The 24,543-nt window shown below is 44.7% G+C and overlaps 1 protein-coding gene across 1 annotated transcript in view; it reads left to right on the top strand.

The window, feature by feature from the left end:
- Nucleotides 1-24,140, top strand: part of EIF2B3 (eukaryotic translation initiation factor 2B subunit gamma) — a gene marked incomplete at both ends in the record, with an annotated part of 102,100 nt that extends 77,960 nt beyond the window's left edge. The window contains 2 exons of the mRNA XM_082002712.1: nt 12,229-12,332; nt 24,088-24,140. Coding sequence (XP_081858838.1) covers nt 12,229-12,332; nt 24,088-24,140 — 157 coding nt within the window. The remainder of the gene's footprint in view (nt 1-12,228; nt 12,333-24,087) is intronic.
- Between the last annotated feature and the right edge of the window lie 403 nt (nt 24,141-24,543).

The raw sequence follows: 24,543 nt of genomic DNA, 5'->3' as shown, positions 1-24,543 counted from the left end.
CCAGCCAGAAGTAAAATCATAGACCATGGAGCTTTATTTCAAAGCATATTGTAATTAATATTGTGTAGATCTGCACAAATATTGAGCTGATCAAGTATTTCTTATTGCCTCATGGTAGGTCTTAAGATTAGAGGGGTATGAAGTCATGCATACACACAGGTAGTGAGATACAGAAATATTCTAATAGCTGAGTTTTGTTGAAAGAAGTCTTGCTTGTACCTTAGTGAAGAATTTCTATGTATTTTGACCTTCTTTCATGACTTTGATTAAATTTGATAGATTTTTATTAAAATGCTAATTATTCTTACACATGTTGATGGATACATTTGCAACAGGTGGATAAATGATATGTGGTTTTGCTTTAAACTGCCCACAATGGACAACTTTTCTTTACAAACATCTTTTCTCCCAAGTGTCTCTAAAATAACTCAGGCTTTATCTAATCACTGACTTCAGAAAACATCTTGGACTTTAATTGGAAAGTCAGTATATGTTGGCTGTTATGGGTCAAAATGAGCATAATAAAGTGCCTTAGCAGATCTAACTCATTTTTTCTTGCATGGCAAATGTCCAAAAAATAAGCCAATTTTAACACCATCTAAGGTACTGTATATTAGAAACTTCTGGAATTGCACTGAGAAGTAGATAAAAACTGTGTAATTTAAAGAATATACATTTTAATGCTGACATGAGCAGCTCAACCAAACTAATGGACTACTATATGAATGCCCTAGTCAGATGTGAGTGTTAACTGAAGGCTCGTCCCAGCAGTGTTCATTGCAATAATACCAACTTGAAGCAGTAGGCTGAGAACACTGTACTAGGGCACATATTATGGAAAAGACAAAGCTGTTTAGATAACCCAGAGAAGAAAGAAAGGTCAGTTAAATAATTTCTGAAAGTCGGGAGACTGGGAACAACCAAATGCAAAAATTGCTCTGCATTCTAAGTTCATTTATCAAGAGCTATGATTATACACGGCACTGCCTTGGTAATTTCCGTACCACTTAGATCACCTCTAGCTTCTCTGGGTTGAATCTTCCCTTTTTTTTCTTTTTTTTTTTCCCCTCAGCTGCAAAAGTGATCAGCAGCTTCAGTTCACTATGTCGACATAGGGAAAAAATAAAACAAAACAAAAAACCAAACTGGGGAGACCTTACTGCCGCCTTCCAATACTTAAAGGGGGCTTATAAGAAAGATGGGGACAGACTTTCTAGCAGGGCCTGTAGTGATAGGACAAGGGGTAATGGTTTTAAACTAAAAGAGGGCAGATTTAGACTTGATATAGGGAAGACATTTTTCACAATGAGGGAGGTGAAACACTGGCACAGGTTGCCCAGAGAGGTGGTAGATGCCCCATCCTTGGAAGTAGTCAAGGTCAGGTTGGACGGGGCTCTAGCAACCTGGTCTAGTTCAAGTTGTCCCTGCTCATTGCAGGGCATTGAACTAGCTGACCTTTAAAGGTCCCTTCCAACACAAACTATTCTATGATTCTGTGAAACAAACAAACAAAAAACAGATTAAACAGTTTTATCTCTTGATGGTTTTCCTCTAATGTGAATTGAGAATCCTGTGCCATGGTTCCTGCAGCTTCAAAATCCACAAATTACATCTCCAAACCAGAAAAAGGTTTTGAATAACCTCACTACATTTGATACCAGCTTCTGAAATGGATAAACAGATTCTTTCTGGGCAGATGGGAACACCACAAGGTGCTTAGAACAAAACTAGATTCCTGTTGTTAGGCTGCGGTTGGCTCCTTATTGAAGAAACAGAGGTTACGACCTAGATGATGATGACCTTCCCAACTGAATGGATCGATAAACTGGGGTTCACTTGGACAGTGCCATTGCATACTGTTTGCAAATTATGATCCATTCTTCAGTGATGGCCGGTGTGTTTGATACTCTGGAGAACAAGTAGCTGGGTTTTTTATTTTCCCTGGTGTGTAGGGCTTCTGTATGTTGTATATGTCTCCTGTGAAGTGATTTGAGTAGATAGGAATCCCCCCTTAGAAGAGATTACAGGGGATTAAAGAAGTTAGTAACACAGGCAAAATAATTGGTAGTCCTTTCTTAATTTGTTTCCCACTGTGCGGCTAATTCTTCCATCAATGAGACAATGAAATAGTGAAGATTACATATGTGCTGAATGATGGACATACTTGACCAAGCTGGGAGGGATGTAATTTATACAACAGTGCAAGTGCTGAGAGATGCTGCCTGCCCAGGTGACAGGCTGCAGCGGGGAAATGATTCTTGTTTCCCTCTGGACAGCTCCCCAGAGCTCAGTGACAAATGACTGCACTGAGTTACGTAGTTGGAGAAAATCTACTAATCAAGCTGAAATTATAGGTCACTTGAAAACTTTGTATGATCTGAATGCTCCTGCAGTAACTATAGGTGTCCTCAGCCTCTATAGTATCTTGGGGCTTCCCCTTCTGTTTGTTCTGTTTGCATTAGAGGTGGTGCAGTACAGCAGCATCCCTGGATTCCAATATCTTTGGTGCAGGAGTCCCCTTGTTATAGCCTGCTTCCAAAGGAGCAGTCTGTAACACTAGCAGACTGGCTGAAGCTGGTTATGTAGGGAGACTGTGCCATTTGCAAATGGAAAGTGATGTCTCTGATACATTAACTCCACCTTGATATCTTCATAGAACAGAAATTACTGCTGTTGGGGCTTGCAGACAATTTCACAACTAATTATGCTGACCTGAGCAGATAACTGTGTTTCATTTGGTATACTCAGGTACACTTACCTTCCTTGAAATGAGACCCAGATATGGATGGATGATTTCAGTTTCCTGTTTTGGCTTTTGTTTTGGCAGTTGGTGGATGGTTTGTTGGGTTTTTTTCAAACACTGGCTTTATTTTTCACAGGCTTGTAGTTTTACTTAGTTTGTTAGCTTCTGGGAGCAGGAATTGTCTAATTGCACTGGGGTGACAGTAAGATGCAAATGACTCAAGATTTGCATCAAGATTTCACCTTCACAGCTAGGATGTACCAGATCTTCACAGAGTAACCAAGGAAGCTCAAACTGCCTTACCTATAATTTTATCAGAAAAACTGCTCACTGGGGATGATAATTTTTTGACAATGGAAAAGATAAATGAAATGTCTGGTCATCTGCCTGGCACAGGTCAGAGAATTTTAGGCAGTACCTGCTGAGTTGAACTCAGCAGCTGTTGACTTTAAAAGATGATGTTCTTTGAAAATCATGAACAACTCTAGGTCTATTGACCACATTGGAAAGCTCTTCCAATGTTCATTTTAGTCTCCCTATTTCCATTTCTGATGTAGAGACACACACCTCCACTCCTGACTGTTTTACAGTGTGTGGTCAATATGCCTCATGTGGCACAGGGGCTTGCCAGCACAGGTGTAATTTGTGGGATGTAGAATCGCGCAGTCTGAAGAGCGGGTACTGCCTTCCTTTGGCATTTGCACTGCTGACATTTCACAGTTCTCTGGGTTAATCTTGCAGAAGTCTGTAAGGTTTCGCCTTTGATTGTACAACGGTGTCTTTATCCTGGTGTCCATCATATGGATATGCTTTGATGTGATGTCTCAAAAGATTCCTCACCCTTAAACCCCTCAAGCTGTATCCCAAACTGTGAATAGCAGTGGGAGAAGGAGAGGGCTCTTTCCAGAAAGGAGTTTGCAGCAGATAGTTGCCAGATAGCCTGATGCAGTGGGCAGTCTCAGGTCAGGAACTGTAAGGCTGGGATTGCAGATGGGACTTAAGTTATTGTGTGTGTGTGTAGGGGCAGGAACTATTGAACACTAACCTTCTCTCCTTGTTGTGTTTGTAAAGCTTATAGCACGTTGTTGGAACTACATAAAAACATACTACCCAACAAGAACTGGTGAAATTCTCCATATGACACACTGCTGAGGTTACCTTTTGGAAAGGGAAGGGGCTAGAAAGAGAAGTGGATATGTTTTGGGTCAGGATGCACATGATGGGAGCAAACTGCAGTGTTGCAGCATCAGGGAACTTGGAATGCAAGGGAGGTGACGCCGAGCACTGCGATTACGAAAACTAGAACTGCAGGGAGGTGACATGAATATTGAGGACAGGAGGGAAGTTGGACAAGTCCCACGAGGAGATATGAACAACCTTGGGGAGTTCTGAATCGCTGGGCAGAAAGAATAAGCTGGACTAAAAATTTGTATGAAGGACTAAAGTAACAGATTTGTGGAGGGATGACTGTCACCAAAAATGTTATGTCAGCCAAAACTAGCATCTTCCTTGTTTGGTCATATGAAGGCAGTAAGTTATTTGTTGGATTTTGTTAAGGGTGTTCCAGCTACCTGTGTGAAAGTAGATGGCATACATGCTGTAACGTTACTCAGTGAGAGGACTGGAGAGAGACCACGTGTGACTGGTTAAAGGCTACTCTAGTTTACCACATGTCTCCAATTTATTGCTGCTTTCTATGAGAAAATGTACAAAGGAAGAAAACAACAAGCAAGCCAGGCTGGATTGACTACTAACTGCAGATTGATTGTGAAGTTTATTGGTTGTTTCCTCAATAGTGCCAAATCAGCACCTGATGTAGAAACAGTCAGTGGTTTGAAGAAAGTTCTAATTAAAACCAGGATGGAATTGAGCGTTTATAGGGGTTCAGTGCATAAGTGGTCTTTTTCCCCTTGGATAATGGCAGTACAAAGGAATAATCCTATTGCCAAGGCAACATTTGTTGAAATTGTAAAATATATTTTACAGCACATTCCCTCATGAGAAGGAATGAGTAGATGAAGTTATTTCCAGCACCATAGCTTGCAAAGCTGGAAATAAAGCTTTGCTTATGCTGGGATTCCCAACATTTTGTATCTTTAACCATTTTTTAAGATGGCTGTTGTTTTCTGGACACTTTGTCTCACACCACCAATTGCCCCCCTGCCCTATGCTAGCCTTAGAAAGAGCGAGTTTAGAATAGATATCACAGAAAGCACATGAAAAGAACTTGATTCAGAAAAAGCACATGCTCATCTTAAATATATGGATAAAATGTGCATAGGAATAAAGTATATTATGGATATGGATAAGCATGAATATATGAAGAAAGCTAGGTATAGTCTTGCTTGTAAAAAGGGCTCTTATTTCTCTTGATTATGTAGCAATTACATTCTGTCCTTTCTGTCACACCGCTTGGTTTTATACTGTAAATTTTTTGGTCAGGGACCATAATTTTCATTCTACTGTTTAATTCAATGCACATGCTGTATGAGATACTGAACAGAGAAAATCTCTGGCTGACAGAGTTTGCCTTCAGGAAGACAAATTGAAGAAGAGAGGGCAAACTAGGAAGCCAGTGAGCAGAAAGCAGTTGAGCTACTTGCAGGGCTAGTTTTCAGTTACTTTCAACTGAAGTCAAATTCTGCTATATCTAATGTATTTAGGATATTTCTCATATAGTACTTGTTATCTTGTGAATATTACTCATTATTACTAGCAGCTCCTCAAAAAAAAAAACCCCACAGTTTTCTTCTGGCTAGCTTCCTGGTACATCAATCTGTCTTAAATAAATCACCTGTTCTTTAATCTCAGATACAGATGTTTCCCTGATAGTGCAGGGAGCTCTTCCCAATTTTCCAAACATCTTGTACATGAAATGTTGGACTTAAGGCACGGATCGGCTCTGAAAAGTGGCATTTTAAAACATCTCCTCTCATTCTGCTGATCTGCTTCTTCAGGTGGCTGGAGTTATGTCTGACCGCAGAGCTATAAATAAGCTTCTGCCTCCTGCTAGCCACATGGGTCTAATCGAAGAGGGGTATGGAGATTTTTCACAAGCAGCTGATTGCTGTTGGGTTTGGGTAGGAGTGTGGATGTGAGTGTCTCCAGTGCTCTTGAAAATCTACCCCAACCTGAGTATGGAGGAGGAAGAAATTCTCACCTTGTGCCAGAATCATGCCTGTACGTCCCTAAGGTGACTGTGGGATTGAACAAGTTCAACTTGGCTATCAGAAGCCAGGCTTTGTTTGTAAGTGTGACATTTAGAAGATTCTTTTCCTTGTTAATCTAGCCTATATGATATGAAAGCTGATTTAACCTATGAGTGGCTACAGCGCTCAACCCAGAATTGCCCTTGAAAAGCCCCAGAGAAAGTGTCTTTCTACTGTGTGTACCAGCTACCCTGCTCAGTCTGACTGTGCCAGCTAGCAAGCAAGTAAGACAAACCCACAGATGAGAGTGAACATACAATTTTTCTGCTTTGTTACCTTAACATCAACGTTGATAGCTTTTCCCAGGCATCAGCTGAGTGGCTGTAAAATCATGCAGGACATGGCCCTCCCACTCTGCAAGAGAGAGTCAGTTTTCCTGCATGTGGGGTTTCTTGGTGTAGAACTCCTTGCAGTGTACTTTCACTGAAGGGTACAAAACCAAACTTGCAACTACATAAAAGGCCACCAATTTTTTTGTTCCAAAATCAGCTGGATTTAACTGAAGTTTCAGAGGTGAAGTACAACCTTCCAGGTGACCTCCCCCGGCAGCCTAAGTTTCACTTAATAAAACACATTAAGGTAGGTTTGAGGCAATCCTTTAAGGTCAGTTGAACTTTCACTGGAAAATACGAGTGTTGGCAAGTATATGCAATATGTAATGCAAAGTTTAGGGTGTGGGGAAGAAGTGTAAAGGAGCCATACCACAGTGATGAGCTTGGCTAGAAAAGAGACATGAAACAAGTTCCTTAGTGAAAACACCCTCAGAGATGGGTGAAGAATTTAGGGGGGTTGGTAGAATGTTTTTGTTACCCCCAAGGGGAAAAACAGGAGATCAAAGCCCAAATTCACTTAAGAATGCTTGCTTTGAAATGTATCTATAAATTATAGCATGTACTGCTGGCATCTATTGTAGTCTTTGGTATTTACTTGAGTGTATAACATGAGGTTCACAGTGCCCTGAGTTCCCTTGTTAGTGTTTAAAAGCATGTTGGTGTAAAAATGTATTGGTGTGTAAAGCATGTTGGTGAAGGCAACATTTTGGGTTCTAAGGTTTCCTAGTAGTCTTTTTACCTCTTTCCTGGTTTCCCATTGTCTTTGCACCTCATCCCTGTGATCGTGTGTCCCAGCCACCAACTCACTAGCTGATGGGGGATTCCTTGAGGGGTTGCTGGTAGGTTTTAGAGCTCTCTACCTACCTCCTTGCCACCTCTCAGCATTATTAAGGTGCCTGTTGTGGCTGTTATCTTCTTGGTCAGGACAGAATGGGATGTTGCTCCCAGGGGAATCCACAGCTGTTACCCCTCAGTCAGCAAAGTAGCTGCTGAGGCATGTCACCCTTTGCTTTTAACTCCTGAATCAGTCTCTCCATTTCGTAGCTCATCTGGAGGAGCAAGAGACCCGACTTCTTGGCATGGCGGAGCATTACCAACAGGCTGTCCTAAGCTTTGTGCTCCAGAATCTTTCTTCTTCATGAGTGTATAGTTTTAAGCGGAGCATTTTAGACACCTCATTTGCTTTGCTGCCCAACAGAGATTATGTTGGGGTTTTGGCACAATTGGATTAAACCAGCAGACCTGGATAGCTTCCACTGGCATTTCAGGAGATTTGCTGTAAGGCAAACCTGTGACATTCATACCTTCCTAAGCTTGCACAACTAGGGCGAGAGCTGCAGTTGAGGTCTTGACCTCAGTTACTTAAGCCCCTTTCTCCCAGGAGCGTTCATCACTTTAATCACAGAGTCCTAAATAATCAGTGGGTAGCCTGTAATTAGGGGGTTGTGTCTTGGACTCCTGCAGCCTGCTCCCGGTGTGCTGAGCACTGCGTATTTTGATTTCCCGTTCCCCCAGAGGATGTTTGATCTCAGATTTACACTTTTGAAAATTAAGAAGGGTACAGCACCTCAGTCCCCTGGCAATCTTCCTGCTTTCAGTGGTAGGTGCCTTGCTTTTCCTAAGTATCGCAGTGCTGCAGCGATTGACACACTTGATTTAAGGGTTTGATTTATAGACTGATACTCAGGCTGGAAGTCAGCAGTTCCAGGGCTGCATAAATCAGCCTGTCTCTGGGACTAATACTTCCTTATTTATAATTTCGACAGGAGATGGAATTCTTTCTCGATTCTTTACATTTCTTTCAGATGTAATCGACCACCCTGTCCTTTGGTTTAAAGCTATGTGACTTTGCCACAAATAGAGGGAGGGGAAAGTAAGCTGAGTCCAGGAATTGCTGTGCTATAAAAGCTCCATATTGTATGCTCTTGGACTTTGCTTTCTCCCAGCTTCCTTCAAGCCCACACAAGAGATGGACTTGAGGTTTTTTGGCTTTCTTCCCCTCCCCCCTCCCTCCATACATACACTGACCTTTTAGAAAAATAAATAAAAGATAAAGAAGGACCTGGAATGTTGCAGAATGTGTGTACATTTTGCTCTCTGTTGTTTTCTGCTGGGATTAGTTGTTTACAATGGGGGAGAGAGGGAGGGCAGAAGAAGGGAGGTCTGTGGCCTTAACTGAAATTAGTGACATTTCAGAGTGATCTTGTTAGGTGGTCTGCAGTTTAAAGACCTAAATCCTTGTAATCCCCCCATGCCTCCTTGGCCACTACTCCTTTTGCTCTTGTTCTCTCACTTTCAAAAAAAACAACCCCAAAGTCAGCCTCTCTGTCTCTCAGATACAGGCGCGTAACATACACGCATGCATGCGTGCACAGACACAGGCGTACATGCACACTCTCTCGCATATGCTTCCATTTGCATGTTGTACCTGTATAACAAATTAATGTCTTAGCTACATCTGTTCCCACTACAGGACTGGGCTTGTAAAATGCTCTCTCTAGAATGCAGACGCGCACTGAATATTTTTATTTATTTTCTGAAAAACACCCAGCTGCCAGACTTTCAGTTTGTGATTACACTTAACACAAATTCAAATTGAAATTTCAGCCGTAAATCAAATGCCCCAAATTAGTTCCTCTTGTGGGTTTGAACATGCTCTTTGGATTTTAAGGTCAGAAGATATCCATTTTCACCGTACTGAAAAGTTTAAAAATATACTACATTTTCTGGGGGAAAAAAATATGGTTTGCATTACAAAGCAGTACATCAAATGTGCACGTATGCACACACACAACAGTGTCGATGAAGCTGGATGCTGTCAGAGCACCTTTGAGGACTAATAGCACCTAATTGTTAAGCAAGGCAGGAACCACGGTGTCTGTTTAGCCAAGGAGAATACAGCAAAGTGCCCTCAGATGTGATATTTACCCTATAAGAGAATAAAACTTTATTCCTTACTCTTTGACTTAAAAAAATAGTAAAAATTAAATAAACACACAAAATACTCCTCTTGGCAGGCTTTATAACATACTTTTTTTTTAAAAAAAAGGCGTTTACAAGTGGTTTCAAAATGGCTGTGTTACATCTGTCAGCGGGTGAAGGGAACACCCACAAATTGTGTTTTTATCTCTTGAAGTTTTGTTCCACTTGAGCAATAAAAGCCGATTCGCTGCTGGTTTGTGTGATTGGGGTAATCTGAGCATTGAGTATGGTTTTAAAACTTCTGCAGTTGGTTGGGTTTATAAGTTTTAAGAAACTCCTGGGGTGGCGGCGTTCTTGGGTTTTGTTTTACCCTGGCACTGGGGAAGGGTTGGTTTGCGAGCACCTGGCACAGACAAGTTCATCTTGGTTCCCTGGCCTCTCCCTCCCAACAAATGGTTTGGCAGGAACCCCCCATATCTTTGATGTTAATGTCATCAGCAGTTTCTTGGTTACAATGCTATTCTTTCTCCGGGAGTTGAAAAACTATCCCCAAGTAGGCTCTGAACACACATCCAAGTATTCTCCAGCCTGAACTCCAGACCGATAGCTTAAATCCCTTCTCTGTTGGGGAATATCCTCCTGTGTGAGGGTAATGCCAAGAGGTGTATTGTACTCACAGCTGCGCTCGTGCTCAGAAGCGATAGATGGTGGGAACCTAAAAGTTTGCAGGGGAAGGCTCACCTCTGACTGGCTCGAAGCGATGGAGGAGGAGGTATTTTGGAGTGTGCATTTTGGATGGGAGCCATTTCAGTGGGAAATGAGCAACCTCTCCCATTGCCTTTGCTGGTCCTATTGAAAGCCAAGTCAGGATGGCAGCAGCGGGCAGTCCTCCCTCCACCGATTCATTCCCTAGCCCAGCTGCAAATGCCAAGTGCTCTCGCTCTCAGTGACCGCTGTTGCGCAAGATGATGGCCTGAGCCACTGCGCGGGCACACGAAGCTACTGGAAAGGAAGCAGATCGTGACAGTGTGAGAGCAAAGGCAGGCAGGGGTCTGCTGTGTATCTTTGCCGCTTTTTATCTTATTAACATGTTAGTAAAAACCTTGCCAAGGCAACCTGAGCTGGTTACTTGTAGCATAATTGCTCATATTGCCTCCTTATAGGTCAAAGGAGGGGGTAAATGAGTTAAAAGAATAATTGTTTGGAGGACATAGTCTGTTCAAGGGGGGTTGTAACTGCTAACCACTGCGGCTGAGGTCTGCTTTTATTGCTTTTACTCCTGCAGAATTAATGCTGGTTTTGTGGGGCAGATGGTTTCTGCTCTGACTCACACAAGTGACAGAACTGTAATATGTTTAATGGCAAATTCTGTATACTGGATAATACTGATGTGTGAGCTGGAAAATACTAGGAATTAATTTTAGGATCAGCGGCCTTGAGTGAGGATTGATGTTTCTCTATTTTCCTGAGGACCACAGCTGGCTAGCTCTCCAGTCAGTGCAGAATTGAGGCTCAGGGCTTTGACCTGATACCAGAACCCCTCTATGCTGGTAGTTCAGACTCCAAAGTAACAATTCTGTCCATGGGCCAGCCTGATGGTGCAGTGCAGCTGTGTTTCACTAGTGCAATGAGTAGTGGTGACACCCATGATCGAGGTGGGCAATGGCTGCAGGTTATTAAACTGTGGAACCTGCCATGCAGAAAGTCACTGAAGCCAAAAACTTCGGACAGAGATCAGCTGCTCAACTGAGGGTAGCAAGAATATCCACAATTATTGTAATTAGTATTAGCAGAAATGCTGGGGAGAAGATATGAAATGCCGTGGTTCACAGTAGGATTAATATGGGGGAGCAGACTACCTGCATCTCTCTGGGGTTATGTATCTCTTATACCTTCTTCCCAGTCAGCTGGGTTTGATGTGTGCTAGACTTAGTATTTTTAGTCACTTCTTAGCTGGGTGCCTTTGAATTTTCTGTCCTTCCATTACTTTTGCCTATCTTTGCACATGTGAAAATAGGGAGACAAATCATTTGCATCATAGCTATGTTTTTTTCTCTGTAGCTTTTAAAGAAATTACGCTTAATACCATTTAACGCTACTCATGATGCTGAATGAACAGCATTTCAGGACACATCACAGATACTAGTAAAGATTCACAACTCCCATTTTACTGCATGGAGGGGCTCAGGCCAATGCAGTAACTCAGCATCCCTCAGCAGAGGAGTTACAAAGCCAGCACTTGGACTCTAAACTTCTCTCCTATCTGGACAACCAGATCAGCAGATTTGAAAGCTGGTTGTCATAGATTCAAATACATTTTGGAAAAAGGTGACCTTTGCTGAAGTCATACATCCTATGTAGTATTTCAGGCTTTGTGGTGTCAAAGGCTACATGAGTGTGAAGATACCCAAGGCAGGTGGAGCAGGTCCGGTGTGGGTTTCATTGGTTTAGTACTGCAGAGTAATCATGTTTGGGTGCTTGAATATAACATGAACAAAGCCAGCCAGCTGAGGTACTGATCTGCCCTTTCTTGCCACCCTTTCTTAGTGTCTCACAAGCTGGAACATACGAAACTTCTCATGAAAATCTGCAGGGAAGGACTGGGCTGCTGTTCCTCTTTTTAACTGGGGAGCTGAGCAGAGAAGCCACCCCCACAGTTACCCAAACTGTCTTTGGAAGATATGAGACTTGATCCAGGTCCCAAGTCCCAGGCTGGTGTCCTGTCTGTGAAATCCTCTGGCAGTATTTATTCTGTTAAGGAAATGTAGAGGAAAGCTGTTCTAACAAGAGGTAAAACTGGAAACCCTTTTTTGCAAACCCATTCTGACAGCTGGCATTTCAGTTTTTGCAGCAACTGGGTGTGAGGACCAGGAGAAGAATAGTGGAGCTTTTGAGAAAAGAGCAGAACTTAACCTACTTACAGGATCGTGTCACAGGCTTATTAGATATTCTAGTGACTACCTTTGTTTTGTACCTGTCATTTTAAATTATTTTCTTGCTTTACTTTGTGTTTATGTTGTAGGTGCTGTCTTCAGGGCAGTGTTATTTGTCATAACGCTGTGATAGAGAAGGGTGCAGACATCAAAGACTGTTTGATTGGAAGCGATCAGAGGCTGGAAACCAAAGGTAAGTAGAGGAGCTGTATTTACAGTGCATTTGTAATCATTTTCAGAATTTCTTCCTCGAGGTTTTACTCCTGCTTCTTCATGAAATGCCAATAAACAGTGGTAGTTCTGCAGTGTGGTGTCCTATAATACTAAGATTTGTTTTTCATGGAAAGTACAGCTTCTTGGCATAAGAATAGTTCAGGGACTTGCTCCTCTGAAGCTGGCAGAAAAGCTCTGTTTTTGTTGTTGCAAAGAACAAGATTGGGTGCTGAGACAGTCTTTTCCCAGAGACCACAATTAGATCAGCCTGAAGTTGTCCTCAGCAGAAGCAGCCATTATTTTGACTAGTAATCTTTGTCAGTGTCAGGGGCAATGCAGTCAAATTATTGATCACACAGACATCCTTCTCTTTGTAGATGCTGCCAACCCATGGTGCCAGCACGCTCCCATTCACCTTCCTCCGAGCAAAAGCTCAAGGTGGAATATTGTACTAGGAACTGCTGTGCTTTGTACTAAATACAAGGGCAGCTACATTCAGATCTGCTTTACTGCTATAAAATGCTATTTTGAGGCTTCAGAGAGGTTACAACTATGTGGCCCTTCTTTGGGCAAAGTTAAGCTATCCAGTGGAAGTGTGCGGGGCGAGAGCTCTCGGTGGTAACCGCCTGAGTGGAACTGTTGATTTCCTGCCCTGAGAGATAATGGGCAGGAAATGGCTGTCTCAGTGACTGCATCCCAAGCAGAGGGCTTTTTAATGAATATTTATAGTTGGGGTTTGGCAGATCCCTACTCTAGGGTGTGGACCGAGGACAAAAGTGAGTTCCTTTGCAGGCTCCATGTGAAGTTATTTAGACAGATCAGGATTTGTTTGCTCGCTTTGTCTTTATGGGTGTATTCCCAGTTGTAAGTGTCCTGACACAGAGCAGGGTTTGCACTTAACATAGTATAGTGTAACGTATTGTCAGCTATGCATATGACAAATCTTCCTTTATATTGAAACTAAAAGTAAAAAAGATGTGTGGAAACAAAGTATTGATCTTGCAGTTGCAAGTCTCTGTAGGAAACACCCAGTGAGTGTTCTGTGTGCTGTGGTCTTGGTTCCTGTGCAGGAACATTCCTTAGCAGAATGTGTGCCTACTCATGGCTTTGCCCATCACATCAGTCTGAATCAGTGGCCCTTGTGGGGTTCATTGCCCCCCTGTCACTGAAGATTTGCATTATTCATGTTGCTCCATCTGTGTCCTCCCCTGAGCATAGACTCATAGAATCATTTAGGTTGGAAAGGACCTTTAAGGTCATTGAGTCTGACCATTAACCTAACACCGCCAAATCCACCACTAAACCATGTCCCTAAGTGTCACATCTACACATCTGCATGAATCACTAGGAGAGCAGAATCAGGTCGTATTTGGTTGTTAACCTGCAGCGTGAACTATGAGGAGATGAGGTGTTGATTTAGCTGTATTTTAGGAAATAGTAATATGTTTGATTTCTTCAGTAGATTATATCAAACAGAAATAATCACCCTTTGACCTTGCTGACATCTGCTTCAGTAGTCTCTTCAGGGTGCAGATCCTAGTCTAGTTAACTTTAGTATGGAAACCGTTCTGTCATCTTGATTGTCCTTGTCATCCTTGTCTGAATATTTTTCAGAGTCTGTAGATGTATTTGCAGGGACAGTAATGGAGCTGTAACCCATGGTTCATTTGCCTATTCTTGTAGAGTCTACTGCTCACCTCTCCAAAGCTTAAACCCACTTCTCAATGAGTCTGTGGGCCCTCTTGTTTGGAAACGTATGATCGGTGTTAGCACAGACACGTTCAGGTAGATTATGAATACGCCATTATGCTGAGCAGGAGAAAATAATAAAGCCTCAGTTCATTTCCCTGCCTCAGTTTCCTAATGATTCTGGAATTTCTTTGGGCTGGGGGTCAGGTTCTCCTCAGTGGTCTGGGTTCTGTCTGCGAAGTTCATGACTTATTTCCTGAACCGCGGAGTCTTTCCAGCCCAGCATGTCTTTTCTGACCTTGGTTGGTCCCGTAGTAAACTGGGCCCCTCTTTTTCACTGTGAAAGCATGCCATGACTTCCTTTTCCCTGCCCAAGACTTCCTGTATCTTGTGCCAAGCTTTTGGTGTGGCCCTGTAAGTCTGTTTCCATATTCCCCCTTTCATCAAGACTTTGGCTGTGTTGTTCTGTTTGTTAACTTTTCCTTCTTCAAACTCGAGCCTCCATGGCCAGGTTAGAAAAAAACTAGTTCTCTTGGGTTGGAGCCACCTTTTGTTGCAAGCTGATCACACTTCAGCAGATGTAAGCGGTAGCAGCTGGCTGTTGACCCTAGTCTGGGAGTTACATGTAGAAACCTCCTCAGCAGAACTGCATACACCTTCCCAGAAACGTTATAAAAATACAGCAGTCCCTTATTCCAAAGCATCAGCCAGAATTCATCAAAGGTAGAAATATCCCTGAATCATCCTACACAGCCCCAAGCAAATCCCACAGTTGGCTTTGCTGTAGAACTGGCTGTGTGCTCCCTGCTCTGCCGTACGAGTCCTGGCCACACTGCCCAGGCAGCTCAGGGTACAAGAGCTGTTTGAGCCAGTGGTGCACTGACCTCCTTTCATAAAATGAGCTCCAGTCCCATGCAAGGAGGATGGCAGGAGAACAGCTACCACAAATGATAGGCAAACGTAACTCAAACCAGCTCTCATCTTCTTCCTTCAGCGGAAGAATATGGGCATATTTAGGGTGGTCCAAATGGTACAGCTGGGAGTAATGGGATTGAATTAAACACAATTTAGGTTGGCTATCTGGAACGTTTTCCTAACGATGTGGTCTGGTAGCCTGTGGGATAATCTCCCTGGGGACATGGTGGGAGACCTCATCACTTAATAAGGGGCTTGGCAAAGATCTGGACACCTAAATAGAGGGAGCACTCCAACACTGGTTACTGGGGTAGATCAGATGCAGCCTAGTACTTTGAAACTGAAAAGAAAGTTAGAGACACAGGAGGGGGCAGGTAACTGTCAGCAATGACATCCCAGTCCTGCATTGACTTCAGCCCTATCACAGCACTGGCCAGAGATGGTACTTTTAAGTGCCTTTGTTAAATTCAAGGTATGGAGTTTAATAAAACTTACGGATTTGCAAGCCATGCCTCCCGAGAGCCATACTATTCTCTTCCTACTGCTTTTATTACCATGCTTAGGAAGCATCCACTTTCCTTCCTCTTTGATACTTTAATTTAAGGAATTTGCTAGCAGAGAATTAACAGATGGGCTTTGTGAAAGCTACCTCACACAGGTAGCAGTTTGAAAAACATGTTGGTACCTAAGAAAAAGGACGTAATTATTAAAGGGATAGGAAATGGCAGGCAGCAGTTCTGAAAGAACTTAATTGCACAGAGCATTCAATCACTGTTTCAAAGACAGTTATTAGGATCATGCTCCAGACTTTTTGATGAACCTATTTTTAAAGAGGAGCTCAAAAGCAGCATGTACTTATTGAAGTGGGACTAGAGAGAGGGAGTGCTGGTGATGGGCTAGTCGAGGAGTCAGATGAGCCCTAGAGTCAGTGGGTACAGTTCCCAAAGACGTCTCTAGGCCACATTCAGCGGGGAGTACATTATACATCTGGTATAGGTTAGCCAGGAAGAAGCATACACAGTAAAGCAGCCTAACCTTTCTTCAAAGCAACACCAAGAACAGAGATGGTAAAGACACACACATAGGATAGAACTAGCAAAATTGACATAAAACTTGCCACCTTATCACTTGCCTTCTTTTCTGTTGTTGTTGGGACAGGGATGTTTTATGTGCATTGGGAATTACGGAGCCAATATTGCTTGGGGACAGCTTGAATCGTTGCACACCCAAAAAGTGCATTACAGCAGTGTTGTTGCCACAAAGCATATATTCAGAAAGGGAAAAAATACCAGCATTCAGGATGCTGATGTAATCTTAGCTTGGTATCCTGGTACATACTTAGTAGTAGCATATCTCCGTGATCAGGCTCTAGACTAAAAATTTGCTGTGCTTGTTCCTGTGCAGTTTTTATGGCACCGTATATTTTTATTTTCCTTAGTGCCCTGACACAGTCAACATCCAGCATGAGTAGTGCTTGCTGAATGTGGGGGTTTCCAATATTCCTCATTTTCCTGTCTTTTTTCAGTTTGTGTCTGAAATCTTAATTACTGTATACTATGTAAGAGACAAGATCTTCCCTTCTACGGCTTCTCTGCAACATGTGTCATCTTAATGCTTCACAACTGTTAACAACCTCATTTTTGCCTCCTCAGTATGATCCTCTATTTTACAGAGACCGAGAGACACGGAGATTCCGATCATGGGCCCATTCATTTGGACTGGCCACCTTAAGTGCTGAAGTTGCCTGTTACATATGGCATTTCCTAGCTGTTACAGACTTGACATTTTAGCCTTAGCACTTTCTTTGTAAATGTTGGGTGGGAAGGTTCAGTCCACTAAAAAAACCCCAAAGCTGTTTTATTATACGGGATGAAGTCGGCCCTTGCATGGATCATTAGCAGTGTCAGAAACCTGAGCTCCACTGTACAGCTTTCTGCTGCTTCAGCTGATGGGAACTGATAGTAGTGGGTCATCTTCCTTAAGGGGAGCTGGGTCTGCAATGGGACAAGAGAAACTCTTTGCCAGGAGGTTTCATGGATGCCATGGGCATCAGCAGCCCTGAGATCCATTCCTGGTGGTGGGAGAAGAAGGCTGTAGTTACTGTAGGCTTACTGCTCCTGCCCCCAGCATCAGCCATTGGGCCCCAGCTACATCACCTGTGTCCTACCTCTTCCTGGTTCCAGCTTCACCGCTCCCCGCTATGGCTTTGTCCCAGGACCAGACTCATCCCATTCCCAGCCTTCTCTTTGTTTTTTCCTCTAGTCTTTGTCCCATGGAGATTCTTGTTTTTCTCTCTTATTTGGTTATTCCCAGATAGCCACCTGAATCCTCCTCTGGTCTGACCATAGCAGCTATTTCTAGTCCCCTTGCCTAACAGTCCCATGCTCCATTTCCCAGCTGGCACTCATCCCCTGACTGCTTTGCACCAGACTGCATGCATCCCTTTCCATGCCACCATCGTGCCCGGGCAGGATCATTCTGGGCACAGGAGGGAAGCGGTTCTGTGCCGAGTGCTGCACTGGTCGCTAGAGCAGGATACAGGCATGGGGGAAGCCCTGCCTTCCTCCTGCACTTCCCTGGTTGAGAGTGCTCATTGCAGACAGAGTCTCTGGAGCTTTTAGCTGCCCTCCTGAGAACATGTGCAAACTGAGATTTTTTTTTTTTTTCTCAGAGGCTTATCATGTAGCCAAAACTGTGTGGTTTCTCACAAGAACTGAAAAAGGCACATATCCAGTAAGGGCTGGCTCCCGTTTCCAGTCATTTTCCAAGTCCTGTTCCAAGCTTGGAGTCCTAGGACTTCTCAATGAAACAGAGCAAGGTTGTTTTATTTTAATGAGGGCCAAAGAGCACATTTTTCTCTCATGTCATCCTCTGAAGGCACGTACAGTTTATGAAACCTCCACCATTGAATGGGTGACTGCTTGTGAGGATGCTTCGCCCCAGCCAAGATTTATCAGGATAGGGCCAGGAAGGAACTGAGGGACTTTCTGATGCTTTCGCTGCATTCAAGCATCTGCTTTTGCAAGATGCAGAGTACCTCCTGGTGAAGTCTTCAGGAACTGAAAACACTTAACACAAGGTCGGGATCAGAAAGCATGCTGCAGTGCAGATGGGAGTTACAAAAGCTTGTGAAGAACAGACACAGACTGAACAATGCCCACATGTATGTTGAGCACTGGGGTGCAAGATGAGCTGGAGATAATGTAGGAATGGTGTAAATTCATAGCAAAACTGAGAGGTCCATATGATTTGTCCCCTGAAGTAGTTCAACTACTGAGTGTACCTGACAAAGATATTAGTTGGCAGTTAAAACAGGCATCTCTTAAATAGTTGTCATTTTTGTTTCAGTGAGTATGCAGTGACTACTTTTTTAGCTGATTCTAGTAAGCCTCTTTTCCAAGCTGTATAAAATGGTTTATGAGTTCTGGCCTTAGCAGTGGCATAACACTTCCCCAGAATATGCATCCAGCGACGCTTTGTCCTCCCCTGTGCTGCTGGGGACTGTCACACTTGTGCATACTGTCATTCCCAGCCAGAGAAGTTCAGGCTTCCTGAGTGAGCGGGTTAAACGAGCTGCCACATTCGCAGCATGTTGATTGTGAAGTCTACCCATAAGGCAGCAGTTCCTAACCTTGTGGAAATATTTTTACATGCTCCATGCAGAGAAAATAACCACTTGTGCTCTGCTAGAGCTCAGCCACATGAAAGAGCCAGGAAGAACACCCCAATGGATGCTGAGAAAGGAAAGGGACCTCTACTTGCATCCAGCACAACAGGCAGCAGTGTCCAGGCAAATATGGCATCTGTGCCATCTTAGCAGGAAGCGTGGACAGAGCCTTTCAGACTGACGTTTCTGAGATCCCTGCTTGCATTTACTGTGAGGTGGCAATACTCTGTGGGAGCACATCACTCAGTAGAATCCAGCAGTCCCTTTAAACACTTTGCTAGGACCCTGCCTCAATACTAGGACTCCTAGTGTGTCCCCCTCCCGAAGGAGCTTGCTATCTTAGGCACACCCCCAGCTCTTGGTCTCCTTTTCCTTTGACTAACCTTTCTCCCAAGACCCTGACTGATCATTTTGCCATACACCTCTCTCTCCAGCTCTTTCACTCCCCCATCCATCTGCTCCAAGCCACAGTAAGTCTGGTCAAACATTGGAACACGCTGCCCAGGGAAGTGGTGGAGTCACCATCACTGGAAGTATTCAAAAAATGTGTAGACGTGGCATTTCGGGACATGGTTTAGCAGGCATGGTGGTGTTGGGTTGATGTTTGGACTTGATGATCTTAAAGGTCTTTTCCACCCTTAATGATTCTGTGATTCTGTAAATTCATCTCTCTTCAGGCACTGAATTCATTGTGCCTTTACCTTTACACTCCCAAGACGCGTCTGTTCCCCACATGGGTTTGAGGGTGAAGGGGTTAATACTGGTTGAACTATGAGAAAAGCCTCAGCTGGACCAGGTGAGCATGGCACTGTGCACTGGCAGTTGCTGGGGTTGGGTGGAAAGCAGGAGTGAGATCTCTGCTGCCCGCCTGTTCTGTGGGCTGGAGGCCCCAGCTGCGGGCCAGAGCTGATCCGCCTGAAGCTGTCACCAGCCTCATTCACCCCTGGGGTGAGTTGCGCATCCCACCACTGGGCTGGGGCACCCTGCTCACGGGGAGCGTCGCTCCCAGGCAGCCTCAGACTCGGGTGACGGCTGCACAGCAGGGCTGACGTGGCGCTTGGGAGAAATCTGTGAGATGCTCCTGGCCTTTGGGGCCACAGCGTGGTCACCCCTGATGGTGTAAGTAAGCATGGCTGGGGAGAGAGCAGGCATTGACTGGAAAGCCCCACTGCTCTGTAAATACAAACAAATCAGCCCCCATCACCTGTGTCCCTTCTTTATCTCTACATGTAATTTAAAACACCCTCCAGCTTCCTAAAGTCAAGCTTCAGCTGCTTCCTGTCCCCTTAAGCCCCTTTAGTTCCTCTCCCCCCCAACCTGGCTGCTTTTTCAGGGCCAACCATCACTGCAGAGACAAGTTGCTCTTCTCTCCCACTGTCTGATCCTTTCTGTCCTGGGTGAATGTGGTAGGAACCACCCACGGCGTGTTTTCGTGCATGCATTTCTGCAGCCACCCCTCCCCCCCGCCTAGTTTTTTAAGTTAAACTATCTCTTGCTTTAAAGAGAGCAAATACACAGCAGTGGCTTTCATCACTGCTGTATAATAGAGCAGTAATTCTGTGCCAGGGACTGTTTTCTATTTTATTTTAAAGGGTTTATAAAACAGTGTATGTAATTGAGTGAGTAAACTGAACGTTTTCTGGAGCCCCTGAGGGCTGGAACTTCGTGGTGGTCCTGGGCCTAGGCCCTAACCTTTTTTTTTCTCTCTCTTTTTTTTTTTTTCTTTCCCTCCCTTTCCCCTCCTTCCCCTCCTCCTTTACAACCCAGCATTGCCACCAGCAGCAGCAGCAGCAATCTGTCTGGGGCTAATTGAGCAAACAACAAGGAGATGCTTTCACATGGCTTTTAAAGGAATGCTCCGGCATCCCCTTTCTGTAAGCAGCTTGGCAGGAACCTGCCAGGAAGGCTGGGGAGCGCTGGGTCCCCGGCCCCCGGCCTGCTGGTGGGGTTTGTGCTGGGCTGCGCAGTCATTTCCGCCCCTCTGTTTATTTGCATTACAATTTGTTTTTAGCCAAGCACCAAAAACTGCACTGCTTCCCAGCTTTCTAGCTCTCCTTCCCTTGTGCATATGTTTTTAAGGGGCTAGTGTACAGTATGTGTAAACAAATGTCTTCCAAAGCAGGAACGCATATATAATGAGTGACAGGTTTTTGATTTATGCTCAGCAAAATCTCCGTGGACACTCAGTTCAAGCACCCAGGCTGACTTCAGGCTGGGCTGCGTCAGCAAGTTGAAGGAAAGTGCTAATCAGGAGGTTGAATGTGTTGATCAGCTCTGGATTTGCTTAGCACCAGATGCTCCCAATCTGAGAAGATCTAGTTGAACATGATTTAAGGTTGCAGAGTCCAACTCTAAGGCTTTCTGAAAGTCCTTTCTCTAATCCCTCTTCTTTCTCTGTGAGCTGAATGCATCTGTAACCCTGCCAGTGTCAGATAAAAGGCAGCCTGGTAAGAAATCCCTAATGGGGAGCTGGGGAACGAGAAGGGAGCTGAACAGCTAAGCATGTGAGGTACTTCGCTCTCCTCCCCCAGAGTTTCAGGCAGAGTTTCTGCATGAACTGAGCTTGCTGGTACCAGCCAGAGCCACTGGCAACTGGCAGCCACGGCTGATAATGAAACGCTATCCGCAGCTCGGCTCTCTGGCACACACAGTGGAGTCTGAATTCCCTTCCCTCCGCAAGGAGGGCTTTGGGAAGGGAAGAGGGAAGCAGGGTGAATCCTTATCTGCCTATCGCATCCCCTCGGGGTGCGGAATCAGGCTTTGTTTCTAGCAAAACCATTCCCTTTATCGCTTAAAAACTTTCTGGGGGATTTGAGGCAGGCACATTCATGTGTTTTCTTTTAGCCTGTACAAGGAGAAATGAGTTTGGTGATTTCATGTGAGTCTCTGAGGTAGCAGTGACATACCAGGCAGGCTGTGTGTGCCTGCTTCAGGGAATCCGGGCCACAGGGATCAAGGAGGAGACAAAACAGGCAGAGGGATGGGAGATGAGGGAATGCATGCTCTGATTTCCCACGTGGCTTTGGCCACTTAAACTCCCTAAATTCACTGCTGCCTGAGTTTCCCCATCTATAAAATGGGAATGCTCTATTTGCCCACTCTCAAAAAGCATTTTGAACTCATCAGGCGTAAAATGCAAGATACTGTAAGGCGGCTATAAGCATGTCAGTGCAAAATACAAATAGTTGGTACCACCTTCCTTTAATAAGGAACCAAAAGTTTCTTGTTAAAAAGTATTGCTACAGATAACCTATATATAGAACCATAAATTGACATGGCTCTTTATAAGCCTAGATGAAGGCATGTTTAATCTGCAGAGGCATAACGTAATTACTCTCACTGGATGGTAGCCAGGGTCTTATTCACATCAGAGAAATCAACATGATAGGTAGTCTGCTTGGAGGAGGTTCAGGAATGGAGTCACAGGAGTTGCTACAGGGCCTGTTTGAGATATATTGGGAAAGTTGTTGGGGGTGAGGAATGTTACAGCAAGAAGTGCTGCAGGTTGGATTTGAGGTACCTTGGCAAAGCTGTGTGGGGTCCAGGACGGGAGGAGAGAGGCGCTGAAGGCTGGACTTGGGGCTATTGGCAGAGCTGTGCTGGAGAGGTTGTGTGGTGCTACCTACATCACACTTGCACCTGGCACTTGCACAGTCAGTCCCTCATTTTCCTGAGCACTGCATCCACCTCTGCTCGTCCTGCCCAAAGTGCCGGAGACTGGGCTTCACGTTCCAACTTTGAGCTCCAAGACGTTAGCACGAGGCTCCAGGATTAATTATCAGTTGTCGCGAAATACCCTGAGCAAAGAACCAAGTAACTCGATCTAATGCTGAAGGTGAGAAGCAGCTCCTTGATCTCCTTTTTTTCGGCTTCACAAAGGGTCTCTGAAAGGTGATCATGTGGCTAACCCAACTCTGTCCCCCAGGCTGAGGAGACAGCAGGATCCGTATGATGGTGGGGTTAGGGTTGTAGCGGGAAATTATCTTGCCACAGTCCAAAACTCCTTGAAGTTTATAGAGCAGTTTTTGATCAGACCTTTTCTGGAGCACTGGTTTGCATGGTGTAAAGGTAGCGTTTTGAATTTTAAACCAAGAGAAGCATTGTGTTGGCCCGGCCAGTTTGGGGATTGCCAGGAATTTCTTCATTTAGCCGAAGGTGGCATGTTTGTTGTTTTGCAGCAGCCTTGCAAAATCCACTCCCTGGAGGGGAGGAGTTTTAGGTGGGTAAATAAAACACAACTCGTTATTTCCATCACCCTTGGCTATCCACCCCCACTGCTGTGTAAGGTGTGGGAGACAACACAGCCTCCATCAGTGTATCCCAGCACCTCACAGGCCTTGATGCTTTATCCCAGGCTCCAGAGCCGGTTGTTATTCCTGATGTGCAGGAGGAGAGATGGAGTGCCCAGGGGCATGGGTCAAACCACCTGAGCTCCACCTGAATAGGAGTCGATTTAGATTCACAGCCTCCCCTCACAGTACCCTGAGGACACCCACTTTGAGCACACCACCTTTATGTCATGCTCTGAGGCCCCACGCTTGGGGTTTTTAGGCACTGGGCTTTCAGTTGCGTGTTTTTATTATTTTGGCTTTAGATCCCCTATTTGCAGTCCTTCTCTGAGAAGCTGCTTTTGCATTTTAAAGGGAAGGCTCTTTCAGTACAGTGCATTAACAGTGTTGGGGCAGGAACTGGCACGTTAATGTGTCCACTGGGGCTGTGCAGAGCTCCTGGGAACAGGCAAAGGAGTGACCTTGTAGAAATTGCTCCTCCAGCAAATTTTCTCGGTGGGAGTCTGAGGTGGGCTGTCCACAGTGACCCTCAGAGATGATAACTGTGCTCAGAGACCTTGCTTCACGCAGACACTTGGAGAGGCTCCACCCAGATTTTTTTAATCCAGGAGAGAGAAATCAGGTTTAAATTAAAAAAAAAAAACAAAAAAACAAAAAAAACCCCACTTTTTTGTAAGATGCCAGGGTTGCGTTGGGATTGCTGAGACGGTCTCATGCTTTCTTGGTGATGGTCCCCCAGTGATGAGCAGCTCCTCTCCTCCCCAGCCTCTGTGCAGTTTGAGGGCACGCAGCACACTTTAGGGCCGGAGAGGATTACTATTCTTTAATTTTATGTCCAATCTCCATGTTGGATGTCGATGGTTCTTTGCCTCGACCTGGATGTACACCTGTCAGTAGCAGCTGTGACTTCTGTCGGGCCTCTCTTGTTTAGTAGTGACACGTACATGTGAAAACTCTCATTAGAGAAACCTCCTGATGTTTAGTCAGTTGTTTAGGCTTTTGCCATGTGTGTGGGATACTGTTGGAGAGACGCTGGAGTCCAAAGAAAGACAGCAAATCTGTGTTCAAGTTCTGCTTTTCTCATTTGTTTTAAAGTTGCAGATTTGAAAAATGCAAGGCCTGAAGCACTGCTGCAAAACTCAATTCCTCTTCTTTTCCTCCCTCTCTCTTTTCAGCCAAACATGTTAATGAAGTCATTGTGGGCACCGAACAGCTGATGGAGATATAACCCGAGTAGGTTTTAAAGATGATTTTATGGAAGCCAGCAGCAGAACCAGATGTTCAAGCATCGTAAGATCATCCATACAGATCAGTACTGGCACGGTTTACCCTGTCATTGCTCCTTTCCTGTTCAGCTTTATATTTATGTCTTAATAAAGAAGTATTTACAGAGCGGTGTGTCCGTCAGCCCCTCCCCCCTCATTGGGATGCACGCGGGTTTGTGCCGGGTAATATCGGTTCCTGCGCGCCCGGCAAACGCACTGTACTTTTCCAGCAGAAGGGAGAGGGGGGACCACACAGACTGTGCCCACTCCAAAGAATGGCTTAGCCGTCCTCCCTGCGATGTAAACCACGTCCCTGCAGTCCTGCACCACTGTCCCCGAGCCTGGGAGAAACCGCTCGGGATGCTG

Source organism: Phaethon aethereus, assembly GCF_964289735.1.
Source record: "Phaethon aethereus genome assembly, chromosome: 8".
Lineage (NCBI taxonomy): Eukaryota > Metazoa > Chordata > Aves > Phaethontiformes > Phaethontidae > Phaethon > Phaethon aethereus.
The sequence above is the reverse complement of the archived record's forward strand: the minus strand, read 5'-3'. Positions and strand labels throughout refer to the sequence as shown.